This window comes from Citrus sinensis, chromosome 5 (genome assembly GCF_022201045.2).
Source record: "Citrus sinensis cultivar Valencia sweet orange chromosome 5, DVS_A1.0, whole genome shotgun sequence".
Taxonomy (NCBI): Eukaryota; Viridiplantae; Streptophyta; class Magnoliopsida; order Sapindales; family Rutaceae; genus Citrus; species Citrus sinensis.
In genome coordinates, this window is record NC_068560.1 from 30,138,689 (window position 1) to 30,154,350 (window position 15,662).

The 15,662-nt window shown below is 34.5% G+C and overlaps 3 protein-coding genes across 4 annotated transcripts; all 3 read left to right on the forward strand.

Moving 5' to 3' along the window:
* The first annotated feature begins 873 nt into the window (after positions 1-873).
* Positions 874-3,821, forward strand: LOC102620250 (uncharacterized). 2 transcript variants are annotated; one of them, XR_003064582.2, is made up of 5 exons: positions 874-1,365; positions 2,477-2,705; positions 2,901-3,162; positions 3,281-3,405; positions 3,520-3,543. XR_003064582.2 is itself a non-coding variant. In XM_006472221.4 (4 exons), exons 1-4 carry the CDS (start codon positions 1,000-1,002, stop codon positions 3,601-3,603), a joined length of 804 nt encoding a protein of 267 aa, XP_006472284.2. In that variant the 5' UTR covers positions 882-999; the 3' UTR covers positions 3,604-3,821. The 2 variants fall into 2 exon arrangements, 1 of the variants encoding a protein (XP_006472284.2); XM_006472221.4 differs by lacking the exon at positions 2,901-3,162 and having other exon boundaries at positions 882-1,365; positions 3,520-3,821.
* A 1,213-nt stretch (positions 3,822-5,034) lies between these two features.
* LOC112497688 (uncharacterized) lies at positions 5,035-7,039 on the forward strand. Its single transcript, XM_052442363.1, has 3 exons — positions 5,035-5,260; positions 5,412-5,578; positions 6,585-7,039. Exons 2-3 carry the CDS (start codon positions 5,497-5,499, stop codon positions 6,785-6,787), a joined length of 285 nt encoding a protein of 94 aa, XP_052298323.1. The 5' UTR covers positions 5,035-5,260; positions 5,412-5,496; the 3' UTR covers positions 6,788-7,039.
* A 1,383-nt stretch (positions 7,040-8,422) lies between these two features.
* LOC102620798 (uncharacterized) lies at positions 8,423-11,021 on the forward strand. The gene is made up of 3 exons (XM_006472222.4): positions 8,423-8,927; positions 10,140-10,201; positions 10,629-11,021. The coding sequence occupies exons 1-3, from the start codon at positions 8,831-8,833 to the stop codon at positions 10,815-10,817; spliced, it is 348 nt and encodes a 115-aa protein (XP_006472285.2). The 5' UTR covers positions 8,423-8,830; the 3' UTR covers positions 10,818-11,021.
* The last annotated feature ends 4,641 nt before the right edge of the window (positions 11,022-15,662 follow it).

Genomic DNA, 15,662 nt, shown 5'->3' on the forward strand with positions numbered 1-15,662 from the left:
CCTATATTATATACATTTTAATCATTTTTTTCTCTTAGCAATCTAACAATAAAATTTATCAAACATTCATAACTGCTTTCAAAACTCACAATATTTCTGAAAATAAAATTTACCAAACACTTAACTGATTCTCTTCGTAAATGATTATTTTTACAGAACAATTAATAATTATTATTTTAAAAGTTACAGTATTCTTAAACTGGCCCTTAGAACAAAATTATAAATGAATTGACACGTGTGAACGAAATTATGCCTCTAGTTTCTAATACAAATATAATATTGTAGTATTTTAGTATAAATTATTTTGTTTATATTTGAATAGAGAAAATTAAAGGAGTTGTGATTTGTTAGAATGCTATCACATAAAATGTATTTTTTTGGACTCTCCATCTTATTTAGTTAGTAAAACATCTCAATCTAATCTTCTTTAACTGGTGAAATTCTTTTTACCCAATAAATTTTGATATTTTACTTAATTTCAATTAATTAATATGAATCGTTGAATCTCATCCACTAGTACACTTTTATCCCACTATTACTATTGAAGTTTTAGCTTAACGGGACGCTAAAAATAAATTCGATACTTTTTCACCATCCTCTATTAAGTACTATAAATTAATTTATTTTATGATTGTAAAAGTCGAGTATAAAATATTTGAGAATAGATAATAATTTAAAATTTTTTAAAAAATTAGGATTTAATAAATTAGATTAGTTAAATTAAATATTAATAGAAATTATTATGCAAACGCACTTAGAAGTGTTTATTCTTTTAAGTTATTTTATATAATAATAAAATGGATATTATAATATAAATGATTAATAAGGATTTGTGAGATACAGTGAAGGGTCAAAACTCACCAACTCATTTACTAATCAAAATAAAATGTTGACAATTAAAAATTTGTAGCTAGACGATTACAAAGACCCGAATGGCTGAATCCATATGCCGCCTTCGGTAGAAATCCTTTCAGCCTTTCCCAAATGATATAGAGAAAAATGGGCAGCAAATGCAAATCCGTAAAAACATTAAGCTACAGCTTCCTCCTTCGACTCTCAGAGCAACAACAATCTCTTCACGGAGTTAGTTCCTTTATCCAGCCCCTCCTTACCAACCAACAATGGAGGAGATTTTATTGTTCGCGCCCACTCAGCAAAATTCGAGATCCCAAAATCTTTCGTTCTTTGAATTTATCGTCTCGTTATCGTTCTCACTCTCATTCATTTTCTTCATTCTCGTCTAATTCAAGTTCGTCAAAGTTTGGATTTGTGGGATGGTATTTGGGCAAGCTCGAATCGCATCCACTTACCACGAAGGGCATTTCATCTTCACTTATTTACGTGGCCGCTGACTTAACATCTCAGGTATTCTTATTTGTTTATTTTGTATTTTTATAAGAGAAATTGTTTAATAATTATCATATGACTCATGATTGCCGCTTAGGATATATGAAATCACATTCCTTTCGGTTCTGGAATTTTTTTTTTTTTTTGAATATCAACGGCCGTTTAGGAGTTTGAGGTATCTGGGACTAGTGAATTTCAAATTGTTCCCAGTTTGGCAATAACAAATGTTGGCACATTACATAGAATATTAATTTGTCCGTGTGGTATGCAATATATTATAACATTTTATTAACGACTGTTACTGGTCATATACTCATATTCCTTGAAGGGACAAGGACCACTATCAACAATGCAGTTTGTGGAAAATATAAACTAATTGGGAGTGCAAGCTATTTTTATTTTGGAAGTCCTGAGTGAAAGTACCCATCACCATTAGTGACAACAACTTTATGTCAAATGGGCATAACTAATACCAATGATTCAATAGATATTTTGGTAGATTTCTGATCATAAAAATTGATATTAAAAAATAAAGTTTTGTGTTAACAACATTTCCGTTGTTGGATATTATTTGGAATCGGGGATGGCATAATTGAGATGATGTTGATTGATAGTTCAATAAGTGAGTGAGTTTGCGTATTCCGGGACTTATGATCCAAGTTGGTGGTCCATTTTTATTATGCAGAGTGCAGACACTGCATTATTGAATAGATTGATTCTATTTTCTCCCTTCACCTTCTTTAAATGGGAGCCCTCTGGAAATACTAGTCCAACATTAGTTAATTGTTCTTACGCATTTGAACTTGCCTTTGTATGTGTTGCTGCATTATATAGTTTAGGAATACATGCAGGTTGTGCACAGCAGAGTAGCAGTACATAATTGTTTATTCCATTTATCAAATATTTTATTTTTAAAACTCGTTTATAAACTTGATATACAAAGCTGGGAGTCTTAATTGATAAGTGTCTGTACTGCAAATATTGTCCAACTAATGAACTCTCTCTCTCTCAGGTGGTGCATAAGTTGAGTGACTTGTTAGTTAATTGAATCTGAGTTTAACAGTAATCTCACAGTCTCAATTACTCATTCTTATTGTCTTCTTCTTCTTTAAATTAATATTTACTTCAGATGATTACATTGCCACCTTCTGGTTCTATTGACTCAATAAGGACGTTACGCATGGCAGTATATGGGATGCTAATTTTAGGGCCATCACAGCATTATTGGTTCAATTTTCTGTCTAGAATTTTACCAAAGCGGGATGCATTAACAACCTTGAAGAAGATTTTTATGGGGCAGGCCATATATGGACCGTTGACAACCACTATTTTCTTCTCTTATAATGCAGCATTACAAGGTAAACAAAAATCGTATCGTCACTGCTATACTTCTATTGGTGTTGTTTGAGCATCTTTATAGGTGAACTCATTATTGCTGGTCATCTAGACCTTCATGACATCTCATGATTCCTGAAATAGCATGACTTATTAAGAGGTTACTTTCTTGCGTCTACAAGTGGATTCAGATGGTATTAACCATCAATTCCTTGCAGATTCTGTTAAGTACAACACTTGCTGGTCTCCTATTGGGGACAAATACTCATTGTTTGGACATGATAGAATTCTAAGCTCCATTTGTTGTAACATCACCATTACTTGGCTATCGCCAGCATGTGCAACAGGGGCAGTTTGGGGTTATTGGCTCTTAGCTTATTAACTTTCCAGACATTGGCTAGCTTAACTTGGAGGCCATGAATCCTGGTGGCTATAGAGCTGGGTATACAGGGTTTTAGTGTTGCTACATGGCAAATCAAAGTAAAGACCAAGTTTATCTCTTGTACTCATTCTGTGAGAAGTTCTAGTTTCTGGTTATGTAAGATACTTCGCTTGTACTCCTGTAATCATGAATTGCTTTCCTGTGTCAATTTTTCAGGTGAAACCACTGGTGAGATTGTGGCCAGATTGAAACGAGATCTTCTTCCAACAATGGGAAGGAATCTTGTGTATTGGCCAATCTGCGATTTTATTACACTCAAATTTATACCTGTTCATCTACAGGTAAACAGAGAAGTTCTTTGTTCACTTTTCTGATTGGAGGGTAAAAGTCTGTTTTACCACTTAATTCTTGAAAACTAACAGTTAGGGTTAATTTTTTATGATGTTTGTTTGCAGCCATTAGTGAACAGTTCATTTGCATATGTTTGGACAATTTATCTGACGTACAAGGCCAGCTTAAGTAAAGTGAGCAGCAGTTAGAGGTACACCATATACATGAAATAAAAAGTCCTGCAAGATTTTCCAATTTCTAGGACTCTTTGAAATCAATCATTAGTTTCCTGCTTGTGCAACCACATCAGATTAATTTACAATAATGGTTGTATCATGAAATCTAATTAATGACTTTTCCAGACCTGATTGTTGATGTTAAAGTTTTATTCTCATTAAATTAGATTAGAGATCTTGGCATCTTGCACAATTTGACTGGTACAGACTCTGCATTGGCTTTGAATGTAGATAACAGAGCAATGGTTAACCAGATAGGGAACATATTGCTAGGTCTGAACTCTGTTTTATACTTATTACAGAAGTGATTGCTTGATGAATTGACCTGTGGTTAGTTTTTCTGCTGATGGTTGACTGAATGGGTGCATTAATCCTGGCAAGCAGATGGTGTTTCAAGTTTTAAGTTTGGATACTGTTCCATGATTTGAGAAGTGGTAATCAACTAATGCACCATAACATTTTACAGGCCTAATCTATTAAGTTAATTTTACAATTACCCCACTAACGCCAAGCATTAACATCATACGGCCTGTTTTGAAGTAGGATTTACGGCCTGATTGTTTTAGCTTGTTAGCAGCTTACCAGTCGAAGGCAAGCTGCTACTGCTCATAAACACTTGCATCTTGTCTTTACTCCTGGTTATTTTCCATAGTTGCTTATTGGGGGGGGGGGGGGGGGGGAAAAAACCCCCAAAATATGATTAGCGGAATTAAAAAAAAAACTGAAATAAGTTCTAAGTATGATAACAAATGACTTTTACTTGACGGTTAGTTATGATCGTCACACCTACATCAATAAGCACTTCTTAAATAAGCTTAGCAAATACTTCCTATTCGTGCAAAGGGGCTTGGGGCATGTATAGTCTAAAGTGGCAGATAGATGTTCTAGTTCTACTTTTGATTTCAAATTTGGTGTAACTTATCCCAAGCTTCCCCACTAATACCAGAGAGAGGAAGGAGAGTTTAAAATAAAAATATCTATATGTTTTATATTTGAGTCTTCTAGTTATATAACTCATGAGTCTTTTTCACCATCACAATCAGAGCTCCACAACCACAACTAATGGCCGGCCTAACAACCATTTAACTTCAAAGTGTACATCATCATGCACGATTGGAGAAGCACTTGCCTGGGTGTTTAAAGCTGATCGTGGAACAGCGACCTTCCAACGAGTAGAATACAACCTCGAATTCCCATAAATTGATGTGTCATTACCCGACCGACCTGTCATAGGATGCCACGTAACTTCCTCTCTGATCGCTGACGTGCCCGCATCGACAGTTGTATTCATCTCCTAACATCTGGCGTTCCCGTGGGCAATGGCCCCAATTATAAAAATTACGTGATACGCCACGGAGGCACGGATCATAATATCTTCACACGGACCGTACGATTTCAAAATCTCGTGGTCTCCCTGTAGAGAGAGAAAACGAACACACAATGGCACAAGCGCGCCCGTTCATTCGAATCACAATCCTTAACGGTTGGAAACGACACGTGTCAAATTCTAGTAGACGATCGCGTAAGCCGCGTACGTAAGCTGGCGACTATTTCAGAACATGGTGACCCCTTTGCCCCTGCAGGGAAGAGAAAGACGGAAAGAGAGAGAAAGGGGGGCAGTGTTGACAAAGTTAGTTGTTCTATTAATTTCAGAACTTTTCCTATTAAAAACGTTTCCACTAATTTCTGTTGATGTTGTTTCGATTTCGGAAATACAAAAATATTGGTTTATTTTGTATATGATTGATGTTGCTTAATTAAGAGGTGCTGGTTTTTGGCAGTAAACTGACCTCCACCAAGTTCTGAATTTTTTCGAATCAATACTCTCTCTCTCTCTCTCTTCTCTGGCTGGAAGAGGAGGAGTAGATGAAGTTGTGGGACAAAATGGCGTTACCTATGAGGAGAGTCTGGAACGGCGTCGCTTTACGTCTGGGAATTCGCAAAAGCGGTGAGTTCCCCCTTCACCCTGCCCTCAATGGTATTATTACTTGATATCCTTGGCTACGTCTCCGTATTGATATTACATTATAGGGTGCTTGTAAAACTTGCAATGTATATAGATCGTTCAGAACTTTTTTCACGAATCATTTTTGCATTGAATAATTATTATCTTATATTTTCGGTTGATTTGATTGCTACACTTATGCATGTTAAGTATATGTTTTGGATTGTGATGGATTGTCAAATAACCATTTATTTTATCAAACACAGCCGATTTTTTTCTTTTTTTCTTTCTTTTGCATTCAATACTATAACAATCATCAAATAAGTGATTATCGAAAAGTTCGTCTTTCTTATTTGACAATCCACCACAATCCCATACATGCTCTAAACTGATGAACGACTGATATGGTATTCTAGGTGTCCGGGTCTCTTTAATGCTATCTGAATTACGCAACTACTTGTTTCTTGGTGTAGATTCAATCTAAATTTTGACACTCGATTTTCTGAAAAAAATTTAGATTGAATCTATTGTGGTTTTTTCTATGTGTTTGGTTCTTTTAAATTTTTTCCTCTAAAATATTTTGCAACATTTGAGACCTTTTTTTTTTTTTTTTTAATCCCCTCCTATAGCTATTGTGGTTTCTTATGCTTGGTTGATATTTGACTTGATGAGGCAAACCGCGGCCAATAAAGCATAAGAAACCAGAACTCTGCAACAGATTTGTAGCTAATGGCTTAAGATGGATGAGATGACTTTAAGTCGTTGACTACCACCATATTGGTTTGAAATATGATTTTTGCCTGACCTTAATGCTCAGTCTACACATATTCAAAGCAGAGTAACCTGGTCTGCTTATTGGTCCATTTCCTGAATGTAGTTTCTTTTTCCATCCCATTTTAGAGAATTTATGAAACAACTGTTGTTGTTATGTAAGCATTTAGAAGTGAGAGCGGTAATTCTTTTCTAAAGTAAATTTCTCAACAGTTATCGTGTTTGGGAAATAGCACAGGTTTATTAAGGCTGCGACGAGATGTGAGAAGTTGCGAGTACGAAGATGTGCGTGTGATGTGGGAGATGCTAAAAAGAAATGAACCGGAACTTGCTCGATCACCAAGCAGGAGCAAAAAGAGATTATGTTTGAATTTCTTCGGGTGGGCTAGAAGTTCATGCACTCCACATCTCTGCCGAAGCTGTCCATATCCATGTCCGTGATATATATATCTCACTTAGTCCTCCACTTTTTGGTGGCTCGTAAAATCCTTTCACTGTAATGAAATGAATCGGACTCAGGATTGCCTCATCTTTGGGATATGGTCTCTAAATGAATGTTTGTCTTTGTCCCTCTTTCCCTTCTCTCCAGGTCTTCTATCCTATTACATAAACTGATATGTGGTTTATGGTTCATGCCTTCATGACTTCATGTGTTTGTCCTGTTATATATATTTATATATGGGTGATTGATTATCCACTGTGTTACTAATGAAAATAGCATTTCCTCTAGTATTTTGAACCATTGTATTCCTTGAAGGGGAAGGCTCTCTGTTCCATCCTAGTCACCGTCACCGGCAGTGGCTTGATGTGCCGCGCAAACCGCTCCCTGAATTTCCAAAGGGTTAATTTTGTCCTGCCCCCAAATGTTTCAACATTTTTCGCCACGCACCCATATGCTTCGAAAATACTCACTCCACACCCAATTCCGTTAATTTGACCGTTATGTTTAACGGTCCTATTTGAAATTTAAGTAAATATCCGAAATACCCCTTATCTTGAATTAGAGAAAAATAAAATGAGATAAAATATTAATTTAATAATTAATGTTTACATTAAAAAAATTTATTTAAAGATAATTAATAATAATTTTATTAATTAAATTATTAAATAAATTTAATTTATCATCATCAAATAATATTTAAAATACGAATTTTCAAATTTGCCCTTTGACCGTTAGAATAAACGGTCAAAATAACGGAATTGGGTGTGGAGTGAGTATTTTCGAAACATATAGGTGCGTGAAAAAAAATATTAAAACATTTGGGGGCAGGACAAAATTAACCCATTTCCAAAATCACTCTTGTCAAAAAAGAGACGCTGCTTTGTCGATATCTAATAGGTATTGAATACTATATAATGCCTTATGGAAGTCTATTAATGCCTCCCAACAGTCAAGGTATCACATGTGACAGCATTAACAAGACCACTGCCGCTGGCCCACAGAGAAGGATGGTACAGTTCTAGAGATCATCGGCTGATATGATCTATACATGTTTTTAGTCGGTCACGTAAAACCTCATGGTTTAAAATATATTTCAAAGAGCAATTAATGTACTAGTTTTAAAAGCACTGTTCATTAGCACATGACACATCCTATCGGAGAGCCTTTAACAAGTACATGATTGGTGCTGGGAGCTACAAGATAGATAAATGGATAAAAGGAGAAAGAAGCTATTTCAAAACCCCCAAGAGAATGCCGCATAAATAAAAGCTAATTACTCCAGTACTAATGGAGTATGGAGGTGCGGGGAATCGAACACGGTGCCTCTCGCATGCGAAGCGAGCGCTCTACCATATGAGCTACACCCCCAGTGTCTTGACACGGATGAGTGATTTTGCAACACGACAATGTTATTGTCTTAGGAAGAAGACAATAAACACTCTTGCTTGTTGGCGCCAAAATACAAACGTATCGTGATTAGTGTCAGCACGCAGCAAACATTAACAGCCACCACAAGACGTGCCCCAAGGGCTTGCGTTCCAGCACACACAACTATATTACCAGCATTAAATTTCTCTCTTCATTCCCCACTGTCTCTGCAACAATTTAACAATGAAGGCATTTACTCTTTTCCTGCATCTCTTCAGCGATGCGAGACAACCGATAATATGATCACATGCTTTCTTTATTGTTCACTTGCCGCCATTATTATTATTATTAATAGCTAGATTTCAAAATAAATAAATAAATAAGTCTACCTACTACACAACAACACTGCACTACTTGTTCAAGAGCATGGGCTCTTCTTAAGTCTTAGAATTTCTTATCTCCACGGATTTTCTGGTGGACTTTGGCTAACTGAATCTTGAGTGACGAAAGGCTTCTTGTGACATAACTTATATAAAATTCGTCGGTTGAGTTGCATGAAAGTTGAAAGGAGTCTTGTGTCTTTTGCAGAGCGTTATACTAACCAAAGACACTAGGGTTTGGAATTTGACAAAAAGAATTTTGTGTGTGTTGTGTCACATTGGAATTTTTCAACAATGAAGGTTTCTGGATTCTGGGTTCTGTTGTCTGTGCTTGGGACAGCTTTAATGCTTCTTAGCTTGTCTAATTACAAAGCTAGCTCCTCAATTCCCGGTATGTGTTCTTTTGGTTTCTCTTCTCGGCAATTAATTAAATAATTACCGTTTCTGTGTCGGTGCTGTACAAAATCTAGTAATGCAGGATTCAGAGACTTATTCTGAATATCATATATTATTATTTTCTTGCATTTGAATTCCGTTTTGAACTGATTTGTACTCAATTTTTTTTATAATCTTCTATCTTACGTGCATGCATAATAATATAAGATTAAGAGTTAGTTTTATATTTTTACTTAATAACTACTAATTGTGACTTTTTAAAAAATTAATAAAGAGATCAGATCAGTACTGAATTTAAATCTTATTTTCTTTTGTTCTCATATATATTGAAATTTGGCTTTTCCATTTTGTAGATTTGAAATTAATTCCTATTTTTTCTGCTAATTAATAATATTTAATTAGTGGTTAGCTATTAATGCAAAATGAAATTAGAATGGTGTATAGATATATTAATGCATAATTTCAGATGGTTCCGAATATTCTGATCTCGGCAAATGAAGTAGAGAGCACTTGTGCTTGAAAGATCCCTTTCACCTTTTCTCAAACCAGCGAACAATTTGGTACTTTTCGCTGGTGTCGTTACAATATGCCTAGCTACGATCATTTTGTTATCACATGTCGACATCATGGTAATGAGAAGTTTTGAGTTAATTAGTGTTTCTAAAGTGAAATCCTTTTAGAATTATTTGCCCTGGCAATGTTGAAGCAGTCATCTGAGAAGTAACGCAATCGTGTGAATTGTGAATTATGGCTCGGAGAATTTTACTTAGAAGCTTGTCCTTTTGCCATTTTCTTTGGTAGATTTCGGGAGGAGTAAGTCATCTTTTGGGGTCACTGATTGGGAATTTGATTCATAAGTTCTTTGCTTGTTAATTCATTTGAGCATGGTTGGTAAGTTTGAGGCATGGGATACAACCATCACATAGAGTTTGACCCTTAGTCCCCATAGATTACATCTCTCAAGTTATTGTCTTATATGTCCTTGTTCAGTTAACTTCTAAAATTTGTTGGGTCTGTTTAAAGATAAAGTTAGTAATGCTTATTTTTCTACCCTGTACTGTGATTGTCTGTTAAGAAATTTATGACATAACATTGATGCCTTAGTGGACTGGCTGACCAATTCGCAATTATTTATTTCTTTGGAATATATTTGTATTTTGCTTGCCCTGAACCGGAAACTTATGTACATGCTAAAATGTTATTCCAGATGTGTTCTCTGGCCAGAGTGACATCGGTACGACAATGACGACAATAAGCAGAAAGTTGAAGGTACATGCACTTTTTTTTGTTTGAAGTACTAAATATTACAATCAGAACTTTATTAATATTTACAATCAGATAGCAATTGAGACTCTCCTTTATAATTCTAGTATGACACATCCTGAACAACGACCCTTACTTAATACTTGAGGAAATCTACTCTACCCCTAACGCGGAGAGCCAAATAAACTTCTATTAGAAGGGGAGTTGAGTCCCAACAATCATGCACCCAAGGTTATTGGGCGCATGAGTTGCCAATGGGCTACCAGCCCATTGGCAAAGGTACATGCACTTAACTAAAAGAAATCGTAGTTAAGGGTTCTTTTTTATTAAACCTGTACTAGAAGATACAATTCAGAAGATATATTAATCAATTATAAACATCTATACTTCTAGAGATACTTTTTTGAGTTAACAATTCTTTCGGAAATTGAAGGAGAATGGCTATAATCCAAGTACCACCAAGAAGAGCCAAGTAGGCCAGGTGAATCTAGACGATTACCACCGCATCGATCCTGTTCCAAGTTCAAAGGCTTCCATACAGCCTGGACCTATCGAGCATGGCAGTCCTCTAATCCCATACATTCCAAAGCCTTCGCCTCCTGGTAATCCCAATGGTGCTTGAAACCAGTTTATGCTAGAGAAAATGAAGTACCACTTTACTTAATGTTGTGTGTGGCTTTCTCATCAGCTAGCGTAATATCAATATTGAAAGACTTAACATCGACTGTGTGTTCTGCTCATGTTATTATGCACTTGACATTTATGTGTAATGTTAATGTTTAACTTTCATCCTTTTACGTAATAACAAACTCATTTGTGTGTAAAATATTTTTCTTGCATTGTTGTATAATAGCCTTTCAATTCTCTGAGCAAGATTCGAGTGTTAAGGCTAGAGTCCTGCCAGTAGGGACTAGTGTTTGGACCACGATGTTTGCTCTATTATTTTCCCCTAATCTAGGCTAGGACCTTGGGAACCATGTAGGGTGGAGTTTGCCCTTCCCAACCTTGGCCCAACTACTGCTCTGTTGGACATTGAGGTGACTATAAGGAAAAAAAAAGTTATATTTATCAAATAAAAGTCAATGGTAGGTAATAAATATCATTTTTAAATAATAATTTTAATAAAAATAATAAAATATATAATATGTTTTTCATTATATAAATGATGGATAAAATTAATTTTAACTTTTAAGTTAAAACAATTAATGTTTATACAAATACTTTAGTGTTATAAATTTTTTAAGTTATAACTTCTCAACCTCAATGTTAAACATGATTTAAATTGTATGTTTTAGAATGTTACAAAAGATGTTCTTATGAAGTTAGCAATAAGAATAACGTCGCATTTATAAAATTTGTCTCATGTGTCATACATGTGGTATAATTTGTAATAATATCATGTCATATGCAATATAAGTTGAGACTCTATCTTTATATTCAAACTGTCTATATTTTTTTAATACTGTTATACATGACTATTATTAATATTACATCATATATTACAATTAATATTTACAAACAGATTATACAACTCTCAAATATTCGAGAATTGAAGGTTGTCCACTCTACTCACATTTCGTGACGGATAGACTAGTTCTATTCAATTATTTGATAATTAAAGGAGGATTGAAATTAATCATCATAATACTTTTATAGAGGCTCGAATACTTACATTCAACATTGTAAGTGCGTGCAAGGGTGCTCCCACTAGGCCAAAAGCCTGTTGGTCAAACTGTCTACATTTTTATTTATCATAATTTTGACAAGAAAACATATTCTGTAATTTGGTAGGAAACACAAATAGTTATGGTATACAACTTAATCCAATCAACTACTCCAAACATCAATCTATAAAAGAACTCCAAACCCTTTAAATTTTCTTTATCAAGTGATTACAGCTCAATTTCTACTTTATACCTACCACAAGCTCCCAAATGTTGCAAGTCAAATTTAGTTGTAGCTTCTATTAATTTCTCGTATTCAATTGATGGAAACCTTACAAATCACATTTGCCCATATGCTACGACCAGCCCTGCCCATAAATTTATTTTTCCCCTTAATATTGCTTGACCTCATGGTACATTTATCAATTGGTGATCATAATGTACTACAATTAAAATGGGTGGTTATAAATCAAATGGGGAATGAAAATAAGAATAAATTATTTATTTGAATTGTCATAATCAGAATTAGAGTGGACTGGATTCCCATTGTTTTGTTTGCTTTGTCTACAAATTAGAATGGATTATTTTAAGTTAATAAGTTGCCCTAAGTTAACTATTTTCATTTTCATTATTATTTATTATAATAATTGTGATTATTATCATCTAAAATTTATTATTATTATTAACAACAATTACAAGAATAAGAATAATAACAATAAAAATAATATAATAACATAACAATATTTAATTGAAGACAAAAGTGAAATTATATAATTTAAATGGAGTAAAATGGTGAGTAAAAAGAATGAAATTTGATTCTCAATGTTGTGGGAATCGAGTTCTCATTCCTTAATTTAAAAAATATGTGAACTCCATATATTCCATTCTCATTATCCTTTTATTTAAACAAGTACAACCATCGATCATTCTCATTTTGAATTTTAATTTTACTAATTCTACACGTAAATGCACCATTAGTACATTTTCGAGTTCATCTAACAAACAACTACCAGAAAACAAGCAAAAGACATGGAGAGAACAAAATGATCATGGTGCCACCCATCCTGGACCAATATTTGACTAATGTATAATGCACATACAGAGGGCGAATTCGGAATAGTGATTTCTGTTAGAATATGTAAAGAGGGTGACCAAAATCACAGCTAAAAAGCACAGCAGGCCAAAAGAAAAATTAAGTGATTGGATTTCTCCATGTCACCAACCAAACTCGTTGACTAGACATCCAAAAGCATGAGGACTGAGGACATCTCTTCGTCTTCAAGCGACTTTCGTTACCACCCATTTCGGTTCTTTATCAAATATCAACCAAACAGTTTGCTAATTGATCTGCAGCCAATTCTGTTTTGCCCACTATCTCACTAAAAAGACACTCTGCTTTCCTTTAGTTATATATGAAAAGTAATGGGGCCTCGCTGTGCTGAAAGTGATTTGCATCCTATTCCTAGGCCTAGAATCGCTTTCAATGTGGGTATTATGCTGAGTGTAAAAGTGAAAATAGTGATTAACAAGGCTTAATTACTTTAAGACCAATTATTATATGAAGTATTGCTCAAGTAATGACGCTTTCGAACTCCTACCGGCCATCATTTGTTAATTAATAAAGACATTTTTAACCGAACATCATCATCTTTATTAATTTAAGTTATTAAAAGGGTCGATTACAGTTCAGTTGCACACGTCACCCCCCAGTTGCTGCCCTTTGTCAACTTTGTTCTGTTTGTTTAATCATATTCCTATTCATTTCTCCTGTTAAATCCTGAAGATAACTGGATGATTACATAATTACCTGTATATTATTGTTACTAAATTTTGCGGTGATGAAACACATTTCTACTTAGTACATGCATGATTTTTCAACTTTAATTTTAAGCAAGTAAAATTTGCATGATGGTTGAATCTTGTAATTTTATCAAAGCTACCAACTTGTGCATCAATGGCTATGTTACCATGAGTGCAGTGGCCGAGCTGTGTAAAGTAGAAAAATAGGTCCCTTTATAAAGCAATAGAAAGATTAAAAAAAAGGAACTGAGGCAGCTGGGACGGAGTCTCAATGACAGACAGTAAGGGACGGATCATCCTGTAAAGAAATGCTTTCGAAGCTTTATCCTTGCAAAATCATCAGTATGTATGTTGAGAAGTGGGGGCTTGACGAGCTTCTTCTGGCAATTGCAATAACAACAAAGCTGATATAATTAATCAAGTTAAGTTCGGCTAATTCTGCGCCATCATAATTGATTAACTACTCTTTTACCATATAATGTCCAAAAAACAATGATTGATTGTCATTAATGTTCTTTACACAAGCTTAAAGGTTAAAACTCGTGCTGAACGAGTACAAATAATTAGCAGTAACCGGGAAAACGAAAGAAAGATGCTTTTCGACGAAATAGAGTGTCAATGAAGGAATTTGCTCTGGAAAGTGGTCCTCTGGGGCATGGACCCTCAAGGGCGTCCATGTGTTAGTGATACCGTCCACAATGTGTCAACACATCACACATTGTAAGTATGGACTTCGTTATCAACCTTAACCTTGAGTTTTCCACGAAGGATATTTTCAACAGTAGTCAATTCAACACTCACACACTCTTGTTAGCTTAAAAAACACTCGCCCTCTTGGTCAAGGACCACATTTTGTTAGTGTCATGAACGTGCTATTGAATTTCGTCCATCTCTTTGATCAATTTCGATTCTGAAGTAGACAATCAGTAGAGAGGACATATTGATTGTCGGTTTTTTTTCCCCGAATTTAGTCGCGCCATATCATATCATATTATATGGAAGAAACAGGAGGAAAAAAAAAATCGAAAGGTACTTTGAGGAACTATTACAATTTTGGAAGAAAATCTTAAGCAAAATAGTCTCGGGTCTATCAGGCAGACATTTATAACTTGCACCAATAGACTTATGGACTATGTTAATCGTATGTGTTGAGTTACGTCCAAGATGATTAAAATGAGTGTAACTTGAAGTGTCACTTATTAATAGATTAGTTTTTTGAGTTGGATCTATATATGTTTTAAGTTTATTTCTACTGTGGTATTAAAATTATACCCTGATAGTCATAATGTGATAAAGTAATTTAGGTTATCAAACATAAGTGACTAGTGTCTTTTTTCCACCGGTGATACTTTCGTTTAAAGAGACTTTTGAGTTATGTCCCATGTTAAATTAATTAATTAGAGTTGTTTGAACTCATTAATAGGAGATGTCACTTTATTTAATATTCTAATCTTTTATGCTTAACACTTAATCAAAAAAATATTATAAAATAATAATAATAATAATAATAATACTAGCTCTATTGGTGAGAAACGAGATCGTTAAGTGTAGAGTGGGTGTGAATCATAGTACTTGCGACCTAACTCTGTTAGCTTTTCTTAAACAGTTTAGTTAGTGCTGGTGAAGGCATTGATTTCGGGTGGCCAAATGCATTCTCACACCTGTTGATTTGCATACAATTTCAATGGTGACATAATAATGAACCCCATTAATCTTCTCGTATTATTAATTATAATAATGTATCAGCCAGCAAGTGGTTGAGCAAGAGTTATAACTGTCCACTTCTTTTGTTCTTACCCAATTTCTTTTCAACCTAGATGGGTTATCACATAATTAATTGAAAATTCTACTTTCTTTTTTAATTGAAAAATCTACTTAATTTTTAAAAATATGTATCAATGTATCAACTGTTAGGCATCTCGTTTCGAAATAAAAAACGTCGGGAGACTTCTTTTTTTTTTACTATTATTATCAAATTGCATTAAAAGATTAAAAGGACTAAC